The sequence below is a fragment of the Tyto alba genome, unplaced genomic scaffold (assembly GCF_018691265.1).
Source record: "Tyto alba isolate M040663 unplaced genomic scaffold, T.alba_DEE_v4.0 Super-Scaffold_38, whole genome shotgun sequence".
Taxonomy (NCBI): Eukaryota; Metazoa; Chordata; class Aves; order Strigiformes; family Tytonidae; genus Tyto; species Tyto alba.
Window position 1 is genome coordinate 34,229,211 of NW_024881313.1, and position 12,083 is coordinate 34,241,293.

General features: G+C 39.4%; 1 protein-coding gene across 6 annotated transcripts in view; it reads right to left on the bottom strand.

The window, feature by feature from the left end:
• Positions 1-12,083, bottom strand: part of GALNT11 (polypeptide N-acetylgalactosaminyltransferase 11) — a 52,810-nt gene that overhangs the window by 29,725 nt on the left and 11,002 nt on the right. For 3 of the 6 annotated variants that reach the window (XM_042802236.1, XM_042802235.1, XM_033009724.2), the window contains exons 2-3: positions 6,534-6,866; positions 2,622-2,745 (exon numbers count right to left, since the gene is read on the bottom strand). In XM_042802236.1, coding sequence (XP_042658170.1) covers positions 2,622-2,745; positions 6,534-6,828 — 419 coding nt within the window. In that variant the 5' untranslated portion in view covers positions 6,829-6,866. Of the gene's footprint in view, positions 1-2,621; positions 2,746-6,533; positions 6,867-8,036; positions 8,161-8,289; positions 8,391-8,743; positions 8,843-12,083 lie in introns of those variants that run through there. The other 3 variants (XM_033009722.2, XM_033009723.2, XM_033009725.2) reach the window with 3 other exon arrangements.

Here is a 12,083-nt window from a genome sequence, read left to right on the forward strand (position 1 = left end):
CACCATCTCAGGTGATGAACATGAAAGAGGCCTGGACCCTGTGGGAAGAAGCGGCCCCCGCTGTTGCAGTTCAGCACTGGGAAGATTGCAACAAGCCAGGATGTCCCATGCTGGAACAGCTCAGGGAGGGCTGCATCTCCTGGGAGGGACTCAAGTCAGAGAAAGTTGGTGTCCCATGCTGGAGCAGCTAGGGAAAAGCTGTGGCCCATGGGAGAGACTCGAGTTGAATAAAGTTTGTGGAAGACTGTCTCCTGTGAGAGGGGGACCACACTGGAGCAAGGGGAAGAAGCTCCACAAGTTCCACCCCTATCTCCCCAAGACGGAAGAAGCTGTAGTACTGACTGCACCCCCCATCCCCCGCCCCCTGCACTGCTGGGAGGAAGAGAGATATTGAGAGCAAAGCTGAGCCCAGGAAGAAGGGAGGGGTGGGGGGGAAGGTGTTTTCAAGATGTGGTAATGCTTCTTACTGTCCTACTCTGTCTATTAAGTGTTGTTGATGTTAGCGTCTGTATTAAATTTATGTTCTTTTTTTCTTCCCCCAACAAGACTGTCTTTTACTTGTTACCATAATGGGTGATTTATCCCTCCCTGTCCTTATCTCAAATCCCAAACCTTTGCTTATTTTCTCCTTCCCAGCATTTGGGGGGGGGGGAAAGGGGGAGTGAGCAGCTGCGTGGTGTCCAATTGCCCTCTGACCTCAAACCACAACACTACTAAAACATCAAAAATAACAAGCAAACACTAAATGTATAGGAACAACCCTTACCTTGAACATAAAGAGCCTAGGTGAATAACATCTATAGTAGGGCTCAGCATAGTAAGTTACTCTCCACATAATACAGACTTATAATTAACTCTGATACTTGTTGGAAAAAAGAGGATGTGATGGATTGTGGTGGGAGTGAGAATCACAGATCCTCAAGACAAACAAATAGAAAACACCAAGGGTTTGTTTTAGCTGTCAAAATACTGTCTAGTACCCTCAGGTAGCTCAGACACATGCAGGAATGGCAAATATGACACGAGGCCTACAAAAAAACCCACAGCTTTATTGGCCAGCTGCTGAAAACTACTACGTTGCATATCCTAGAATAGCTCTAACAGTGCTAAATACCTATTTAGACAACCAAGATTGGGATTCAGCCTGCAGATTAAGGCACTTAAGTCTAGTCACTGCTATCAGTGGAGTCTAGATAGCATTCAGTTTACCCTAAGCCTGACAAGTGCATTTTGTCAGCTGAAGAGCTCTCCATGCTCCATTAACTACATTTGACTGGAACTCTGCTAATTATTATAAAAGCAGAGACAATTGACTAACATGCAGCTAACGAAATTCAAGCATCTTAATCTGTGAGCTGAATGCCACTCAAAGCAGAATATCATTCTTTCTTTCTCCTTTTCAAATTTTGACCATACTTCTAATAGGACACAGTATCAGACTAATGCCATATGAAGATGTCAGGCATGATGGAATCCAAATAAAAATAAGAAACTATAAATGAGAACCCAGAATTACACAAGAAAAGTCTCCACATTGACTTGGAATGAACTCAGTTCTTGGGAAAGACATTTCAGCAAGTACGATTCATTACATTTACCCACATCAGAGAAACCACTAGAAAAGTAGATGTAGGTTTATTTATTTTTCAATTAAATGTTGGGGGCTTTTTGCTGTTGATACAGTTGTGGCTTTTTCCCCCCACATGCATCAGAGAGATTATAGGAAAAAAGTCTGCTTTTCAATAGAAAGTATTCAGAGCAGTGCAATCCAGATACCAAGCAAGGACTTTAACTGAGAAACAGAGAGCCTTTGTCATCAATCATTCTTCTATCTCATCCTCTGTAAGCTTACAACAAATGTGAAATAGCACATAAGGTGAAAAAGTCTCTTATTAACTTGGGCACTGGAACATTTAATGACCAGCTTTCAAAAGTACCAAACAGAACTATAGCATCTCTTCTGGTAGTTACAGTACTGAATATCTCAAAATAAAGCTTCAAAAAATAAAAATAGTCACATGTTTTTAAGTAACTGAGTACATAGCTAGGAAGATGAAAGAGACAGGATGTGTAATCCTAGTATTGCTAGAAAGAAAGTTTGATGCCTATGACTTTCCCACACTGACTTTTATTTAAAATATTATTTTCAGAATCTGTTTCTATCGAAATAGCTGTCTGCCAATTGTACTACTCACAAAAAATAAAGTAATATGATAAAAACTGAGTAAATGAATATTCAGTCCCGTTCCTCATTAAGCATCCATAAAGTAAATAAAGAATCAGGAACTGGCTTTCAGACAGTAGCAATCTTTCTTTTTCATGGGGCCTGCTTTCTGTGGGGCTTTACTTATCACATACCTTTTCCAGCTGGCAAAAAAATTCGATCTCCAGAAACAATATTCAGTCAAAAAAGACAGAAGAGACCAAAGAATAAAAATGTTAACCTCAAACACTCCTGTTTAAATAGCTGAAAATCTGCCTTCAGCAACATAGGAGGCTGAAAGAATATCTAACAGAAATGCAATACCAAAAATGTTAAATACTACATCAGGTATAACATGAGTAACAAGTCCTTGAGCACATGAAATTATACCATGTCCTTGCCAAAAAGTAGTACATACTTTGCATCTCTTGTATCAGGCACCTCCCTGTGGTATCCCAGCCGATTGCTGATAAGCATATTAAAAGCATGCTTCTGATAGCCCAAGTCTCTCACTTCCTGGTCTTCTTCATTAAAAATCATTCCTGCAAAAGAAACATGCCAGGATCAATTAACAGGCTGAAAAATAGCATTTGGAAACAATCAAGGAGTGAAACGTATGCTTTAACCTTCCCTAAAACACATAATGTTCTTTAAAAATCCCTCTGATTTTGCAAAGTGTATTATTGTGAAACTATTTTTGTTACCCTTCACAAATACATAGGGCTTATGAGTAGCCCTGGCAGCTGTAATAAAATGAAACAATTTTCTAAAGACTGAGGGTTCCATTGTATTTATTGCCTTACCAGATGTACTCCCTTCACTTAATGGCCTTGAAGACTTAGCACCACCTAAAAATCCAACATCAAACAAGCAACAGAGGATAGACTCTGGCACGTCAGCACTTATCCATACAGATGAAGGGTCTGTAATGGGATTTTTGAGAGAAAATACATATGCAATGGTAGAAAAACCCTCACAATAGCAGCTCCAGATTCATGCACTTTTCTCAAGTCTGCAACAACATGAAAACAGCTATGAAAAAATGTAAAATTCTTATTTCTCTCACCCAGGAATTTGACAGCAAGTAAAACAGCAACAGAGCTAGCTGTTTCTCTATTGATTCTTCTAGCAGAAGCATCAACTGTTTCTGAGCGTGGCAGAGGCAGCAACTGCTGGTATAAATAAGTAGTACACTGCTAGAAGCCAAGGTTGAAATCCTCAATGCCATCCTGCCTGCCTTGACTCGGTGTCACGCGCTTCTCTCATTGAGACATATACTCATCAGTGTGAATAGAAACAAAGTATTATGATGCTTCTCTCAACTCTTTTACAGAACACAGTAGAGGGAGAGGAGGGAAGTGGTAGCCACCACTTGTGTCTTCTAGCCACTTCTACAACAATTCAGGTAGCAGAGTAATGTCTTTTTATTGTCTCTGTTCAGCTGGCTGCACAGATTGAGATGCATATGTCCTCTCCAACTATTATCAAGTTACAATTTCAGTTTCACTGAAATTTCAGTACTGGAAGTGAGCAAGGATCACTTAATTTATCCCTTTCCACCTTGCTCATCATCTCTATATGGTCCAAAATCTGCAGAAAATAATAAGGGAGTTCCTCATTCACATGCATCCAGGATAGTATGTTTCATACAATCATAGACTAATTTAGGGTGGAAGGGACACCTGGTCTAATCCTCTAATCCAACTAGATCAGAACTTGTTTGCTCAGAACTTGTCCAGTTAAATTTTGAAAGCCTCCAGTATTTCTAAGGATGGAGATTCTACAACCTCTTCATGTCCCTGTCCGAGCATCTGACCACCATCTCACTGAAAATGTTTTGTCTCTTATGTAACTGAAATCTCCTTGCTTCAGTTTCTTGTCATAATCCCATGCACCTCCAGAAGAGCCCAGTTCCATCTTCCCTACACCCTCCCATTAAGTTGCTGTTGACAGCAATAAAATCTCCCTTTGGCCTTCTCTCTAGGGCAGAATAAACCAAATCCTCTCAGCCTCTCTCCAATACCTCATGTTCTCCAGTTCTCAACAGCTATGCAAGAGCCAGCTGAGCTCAAACCCAGAAAAAATGAGATGGGTTAAAAAATAGAACACAGAAAGGTCACTAAAAAAGCTTTGAAGCTTTCTTTCTTTTCAAACAAGTAATCCTGGTTGACCTTCAGAACACACCTCTGTCACTGCCAGTTGTGTTTCAGCCAAAGTCTACCTGTAGGTACAAGATGACCTTCTAGAGGGAATTCTGTGCACTCACATTCCCACCATTTACATTTCCCACCCTGTCGCTTTTAGTCTTGAGTACAGTAATGGCCATGCAGCTGCACTATCAAACATCTCAAGAGTAGATGCCTTGACATTTGTGCAGGACCAAGCAGGAAGCTCTGGGTAGTGATACCTGCAAAAGACGTGGGATACAGCCACACAGTGTGTCTTGTGGTGACTGGCTACTACACTGGTGGACGAGTGCTCCCACCGTGGGTAAGCTGCATCACGGGGGCAGTGCCACTCTTCTGGAACCAGCAGTCAAAAGGGGTCAGTCAGTCCCCTTTGAGCCACATGCATTTCCAAAGTAAGGTTTCCAGCTTGTCAGTTCAGACACTCAGCTCAATCATTCTTGAATACTCAGCACCACAGTAACACTGTGCCACTGGGTCAGCTTAAAACATTTTCTTCATACAAAGCATGAGCTTAACGAACACATACCAAATGTTTCATTTTACAATCCATCCATACCCAACCACTAACTACTTTTTCCCGATCTTCTGATTATAGATAAGGAGTGCTAATATTTTTAAAACGCTCTCATGAAGAACAATATCCAAAATGCATGCAAAAGGCCTGAAAGATTTAAATTCAAACAGCATATAGAAGTCCTTGGAAAATAAGGGCTTTGGAATCAAAACATCACTTGAGGCTTCACTTCAGCAGTGTTATGTGGCTCTCAGATTAATTAAAATAAAATATAATAAAAATAACATAGATTGCCCTACAAGATGGCAGTTTGGTTTTGGCTATCATATGCCAACGTCCCTTTCATTTTTTGTGCTTTGCATGTTTATCACTGCTCTAGCCTAGATAGACAGGAAGCCCTTTCCTGCAGCAACTGATCTAATTCTAACAGAGCACCAGCTGCCTCCTGATGATTCATGTAGAATTTATCCTGGCACTGTAACTCCCCTTGGCTTTCACCAACCAAAACAGTCACCTGGTTTGAAGATCAAGGGACTTTTCAGTTTGAAAGCTCCAATTTCTTTCCTGGCCCATACTAAATAGTTGGAAAGAAATGGCCACCTGTGAACTGGCCTTCACCTCACTTGGCTCTCATGCTTTTTGCAGTGAACTGATAAATATTTGTAATGCCATAGGGCAACATGAATCGGCATTTTTCCTACATATTCACACAGGTCTAATGACCATCTTGGAAACAGAAGTTTAGTAAAGTTCTATAAACTCTTGAAGCTCATGATCCATCATTCATCCAAAGTAATGACAGAGGACTTCAGTGAGATATGAGTACTAAACTCCTGGCTACAAAGGTGCTGTGCCTTATTTCCCAAAGAAGCAGCAGAAACCAGTACCACAACACTCAATATCTGCCTCCAGACTTAAAGCAAGTTTGCAAGCCAGTACGCAACATGCCTCAGTTTGCACATCTGAACACAGCGGCGAATTAGCTGTAAGCAGTTAAATACACAAAGCCTTTTAGTTTGGAAGACAAACCCAAATCATCTCATTGATGAAGTATGCTTCAGTGAAACACACAGACCTTTGTTGGTACAAAGCAAGCAGGATTCAGCCCTAACCACTGTCATGTCAATAAATCTTTCATTGTAATATTGTCCCACACACACTTCTTGTAGATGATCTCATACTCCAAGGATATTCTCCAAATCAATGGGTCCTCTTCACTGTGTATTGTTATCAAGCTATTTTTAATCACCGTATATGAGCAGTGTTTCTCTGTAGCTAAAGTTTATGTATTTGAGCCCAATCAATACAGAAGTAAGATACAAAACAAGCATACATTGAACTTTCCAAAAGCAAGAACTACAACAAGGGTAGACACCTAGCTGTAATCCAGTCCTCCTCATTAGCACTTACACAGCACAGCTGTAAATAGTAGGAATAGTATATTTTGGATTAAACACAGTAAAATAAATTTCAGGTAATTCTTAATGAAGAGGGCCACTAGTATCACTTGCATTTTAACAAACAGAAGTACTTCATTATACAATTTTCCCTGAGATCCTTTAAAAAAAACCCCTTATCTCATTTCTTTCACTGTTTAAGTTCATCACCAACACTGAAAACCACTTACCCATTTCAGGAGAGAATTCTACCTCCCCCTTCACTGGGTCCTGGACATGATTTCCAAGAGGATTTCCTATCTTATTCTCTTTCTGTTGCAATTCAGGTATATGAACTGGCCCCCGTGTAAAACGGGGGTAGAATTTTTTTGGAAACGGCCTCTGAGGTTCCAGCCCCTTGATGGGCACATTCTTGAAGGATTGGTTTTCTTCACTGAAGTTGAAATAAACAAAGAGCAGAAGTGTCCAGGTCACAGATGTGAAAAGGCACCCATAGCAGAAATAGCGAAGTGTGACACTTCCCATTGTAGACTTAGCATTGCTGAGAACCCATTCTCAATTACCTGAAAGAGAGTGAAAACACACATTTTGAGAGTGCTGCCTGTTATCACATCAGGTCTATACATTAGGAAATGTATTCTATAGGTTACTCTTCCATTAATTGATTTTTTGGAATTCAAATTTTAAGCACAGACCTTAAGAATGAAATCCCATTTCACTTTCCCATTCAAAAATAAACATGACCAGTTTGCACATTCTGTATAGATACTACTGCTTTAAAACATGACACGAATAATCACTAAGAGCCCAGTGACACACTGCAATTAAAGGCAAAAATAATTAATTTTTCCTCCTAACAGTTAAATAATTACCTCTCTTCCACAACAGCATATTTCTTGTATGCCTGCATTCATTTAAACATATCACTAAATATACTAAACGCAGGGAACTGATGCTTCACAGTATCACAGAATAGTTGAGGTTGGAAGGGGCATCTGGAGGTCACGTTGTTCAATCCCCTTGCTCAGGCAGGGCCACCTTGAGCCAGTTGCCCAAGAGCATGTCCACACACGCCCATTTTTGTAGTTCCTATCCTAAAGCATGGAATGAGAGAGCACAGACTCAAGAAGCTACATAGTTCAGTCCCTCTTGCTCAAATTTAAGAACAGGCATCACAAGCGTCCCAGAAATTCCAGAAATCATGGAGTGCCAATTTAACAACACATAGCACTAAAACAGTCACATTTATAGATTCTTCTCTGCAGAAGGGAACAGATATGGGGGAGGGAAAGCGCAAAAAGCTCCAACAGAATTTACTAGGTTCCTGCAGGCCTCTACAGACTCCAGAACTTCCATACTCACTGGAGGAGATGTCCACCTAAAGCTGTAAGAAAGCAACCCAGCCCAGAGTTTTATTTCAGGCACTCATCCACTAACACAATTTTCCCAACCTATATTGAAAATTACTATCAAAAGCAAATCCCTGAAGTGAACCATATGAAACTCATGATAACATTTTGTGGCCCAGGAGAATCGGGTAAATTTTCTGGAATATCTCAAATCTAAAAAGGCCCCCCTAAAAAAAAAGAAAAAACAACAAAAAAAAAGCTATACAGCTCAGCTCCCAAAACTGAGAAAAAACACTAACTCTAAAAATTAGGTTTCTCTCACCATTTTCTAAACACAACAAATTCTTTGCATAGTAACAAAAAGTCAAGAAACCAATTAATCACCTTTTAAATAGCAAAGCATTTGTTTTAAGAAAACAAAGTATTGGGTTAGAAGACAAGGGTTTATACTGATGTATTTTTCAGACTTCTCAAAAATTCAGAAACTACCAGAAGCCTTCAGGTCAGCCTGGCAAAGAACAAATCACAACAACATTTATGAGTACAAACAGATTATTCCCTTCTCAATATGGAAAACTACTAAACAGAGGTAGAAGGCGTTCATGATCCCAAAGAAACCTATAAAGATCCCACTTACTTTGCCAATGTAATTCTGAGTCCTAAGTGACTTGCATTCAAAGAGAATACACATCAAAATTCAAGATCACATTTCCCAGACTGCAGCAGTTCATTGTGTCCCTTCCAAAAATAAAATATTCAAAGTAAAATAAAGCTAAAAACATACAAAAAACTTCTCAAAAATAATTTACCCATTACTCTTACCATGTCAAACTCCCTCACTTCTGCAAGACAACAATCTACACAGCAGTTAAGCCCAACGAGCTTAAAAAGGTCTTAGAGTTTAAATCTCATACTGACCCTGTGCGTACAGATGAATTGCATGCTCTGCGAAACAGGCTCTTTCTCTAACACTGTCACACAGAAATATCGCTGTTTAACTGCAGAGCCATGAAATTAGTCAGGCAACAAATGCTCTGGGGCAGAAATTATTAACACACCCCCCCCCCCTCTAGCTAGCAGAATGGGTTTACCAGTTGGAGAAGTACAGATCACCAATCCCCAATGCCTTATTCCATGTGTTAACACGGGTCAATGATCATACCAAGGCAAATATAGGCTCAGAAGAAGCACAGGAGGCTGCAAAGGAGCGAGATTAGATAGTTATATCCTCTCATTATAATAATTCTTGCCAGACAGTCTGCAGACAATTAATACTTATCCATAAAAGACAATCTGGGTGCTTGCCAGGGTTTTTTTGCACAGCCACAAGAAGGTCATCTGCTGTAAAACTTGTCCAAGCCTAATATACTGTTCCTCAAAACCTGCTATGTTTTTCCATTCACTATGGTAACACAGATGCACAATCCTAACATCATGGCACAAGCACTTACATTGTGGAACAGAACTGTTCTAGGAAGATAAAAATTATTATAACAGAGAAGGAACCTTCTCATTTCAGAGATGTTTAAGGATAGATCTACACTGCAGCTTGCACAAGAAAACTGAAGATAATCCTTGCTATCTCAGGTAACAGTAAGAAGACAGGCATGCAGAGCAGAATTCATCATGGACTAAGCACTTCCCCAGCTTCTTGCATTTCTTTTTATAGCTCACTGCTCCACCTTGTTACTGTGGCACTTCTAGCCACAATAAAGTTAAAGTTTGCTGTGACCAACATCATGCATACTCTGATTAATGAGGAAGGGATAAATTAGTAATCACCAGGGTGAAAAGATTGCTATACAAGCCTTCCATTTCCAGAAAACCCTCTAACCAGGCTGAAAGCACACACTTGGTTACTGTTACAAAGGCAACAAATACAAACCTGAGCATGATATTATTTCCACATGCTCCTTGCTAGAGCAGAACTGCTTCATCTTCATTTTCCCTTCTTCACTGTTTTGCAGTTTTATACAAGGATACAAAGGTTGAAATACTGCATTTAAATCAAATGATAGAACCTCCACAATGCAGAATACTAGGCCCTTTCAGTAGCTTGCTATTTAACCAAGACATTTAGTAATACATTTGGCAAGAAAATACAGACTCGCTATTTATTTCCTTTAAGTACCAAATGTTTTGTTAGACACTTAATTTTGAAGGCAGAATGGAAAAAATGTAAACCCTGCTTATGAAAAGCACATTGAGGTTTATTAGTTTACTTTATTCACCAACACATACACATTTACACAAACACTGTCCTATGGATTTCAACCGCTTCTACCATTTAATCAACCACAGGAGTCACAATCTGTGTCAGAGGTGCACACTCCAGTTCTAGACAGTTTTAGGTTGACCGTGACTTCTTATAGCTGTGTTTTAGCAAAGAGGCCACAGTAAGTTTTCAAGTCCTAAGAAATGTCAGTCCTGCTTGGAACCTGCCCTGAGGAACCAGAACCTTTCCAGCTGTATACTTTTATGCGTACAAAGTACAATCACATTAATACATCTTCACCTCTCCTCAATATACCAAGAAACAAGTATCCCTTTTACTCATGTCAACGTGTAACAAAAAGAAAAAAAAAAAAAAAACAAAACACTACTTTGATTCACATCAGAGGGAGGGAGGAAAGAATACCTCAGCTGGTCATAAGGACCCAGGAAGAAACACTCAGCAACAGAGGCAGCCACTTAGCCCCCAGTTCTTACCTCATCCATCTCCCTATCCATGATTTTCTTCTGCAAACCACCTAGACACAGTGAATAAAAGCCTTACCCTGTCCGGACTCCTTTGCTCTCCAGTTCTGTGAAGTGTTTTAGCAAACACACTTTGACAATTTACCTGACTGTCTGTGCCTATGTATGGTCACAATAACTTGATGATTGTCTTAAACATCCATCCTCTCCCAGTTGGCTTCTCCAAGCATGATTTTGAAACTTAAGCAAAGCCAAACTATTCTATTTTTCTTTTTTCCTCACCATTTTTTTTTTAAAAGGAGACAAGCTGTTCCTGGATACAGGAGATGCAAAGGAAATGCCAAAGTATTAGTATTTTTCCCAGCCCTGATACATGCTGCATGAGAAAAACAGATTATCTATATTTTTAACTCAACAGCCCTAAAGCTCTGCTAATGCAAGCAGAACTAGCAGGTTTGAACAATTAGATAGAAACAACTTAAAGCAGAATTGCATTATCCAGATAATAATGTCAATGGGCTCATAAGACAAATTTTTACCTATGTAATAAATACTGTAACACTGAGTCCAGTCACCAATAAATTGCTATTTAGGCAGTACAGTTAAAATCCATTTATTTATTAAAATGAAAACAAAAATACTAATTGGCATATATATATATATATATATGATTTAAACATAGCAAGAAGAACCATTTCACAACACAGTTCCTCACAGATTTACAGGTAATTGAGACTAGACTTGAAGGGCCTATCATGTTTCTCCCCTTCATTTCTGAAAAGCAACACAGGTGCCAAAAGCAAGTTTCCAAAATACCTCAAACAATTATCTTTCCCAAAATCTCATGTAGTGAAGAAAATCTAGAATGAACAGGACATTTCCTCTCCCTTGCCAGCACAGGAGCTTTCACAGCAAATAATAAATAACACCTTTATATATTTTACAAGCATTCATTCACATGCACAAAATCCTAGTGATACATGGAGTGTCCGGCTGTTTACATTGGTATACTCAGGAATTCATAAATACTCCAACATGACAAACACATAATTCAAGGTAGCACCATCTCCTACATCAGGAAATTACTATTCATTTTGGATACAACTGGGGTGACCAAGAAATTAAAAAAATTATCTTAGAAGCTGCCCACATCAGCTCAGAAGAAACCAAAACAGAAAGTCACAGTATTCTGAGAATTTCTAACCAAATTTTCTGACTTGCAGTCAATTGTTGCTCTGTTTTGACTGTCATGTATTTATTGACTGATAGTTTTCAGATTTTGGCAAAGCCTTGGAACCGAGTTTGCAGACCCACATGCCAGAAATGCCCAGAGTAAAATATTCCTATCTAATTTCCATGAATTCCAGCACAGAAGTCTCAGTTCCTTGCACAACTAGTAAATCATTGATTTTTTTTTAAGACAACTATAAAAGTTAAATATTTGTAACTTACTGAAGTCTCTGAAAGTGAATCAATTGCAAAGCTGAAAAAAACCACCAAACTCCAGCAGCCTACCTGTCAGGCTTGAGCTTCAGTAATTACTGTGCAATATTGCTTTCCGTGTCACACAAGCTTCTTGTAGAGTCTTTATGCCACCACCATGACATTCATTCCATACATCAAATCCAGTAACATTTACATTCATTTCATAATTGGCCCAATGATACAACTCTGTTTCCTCTGACAGGCTGGGAGAGTTTGTTATGAGTAACTTGTACAGCTCTAACACTGGTC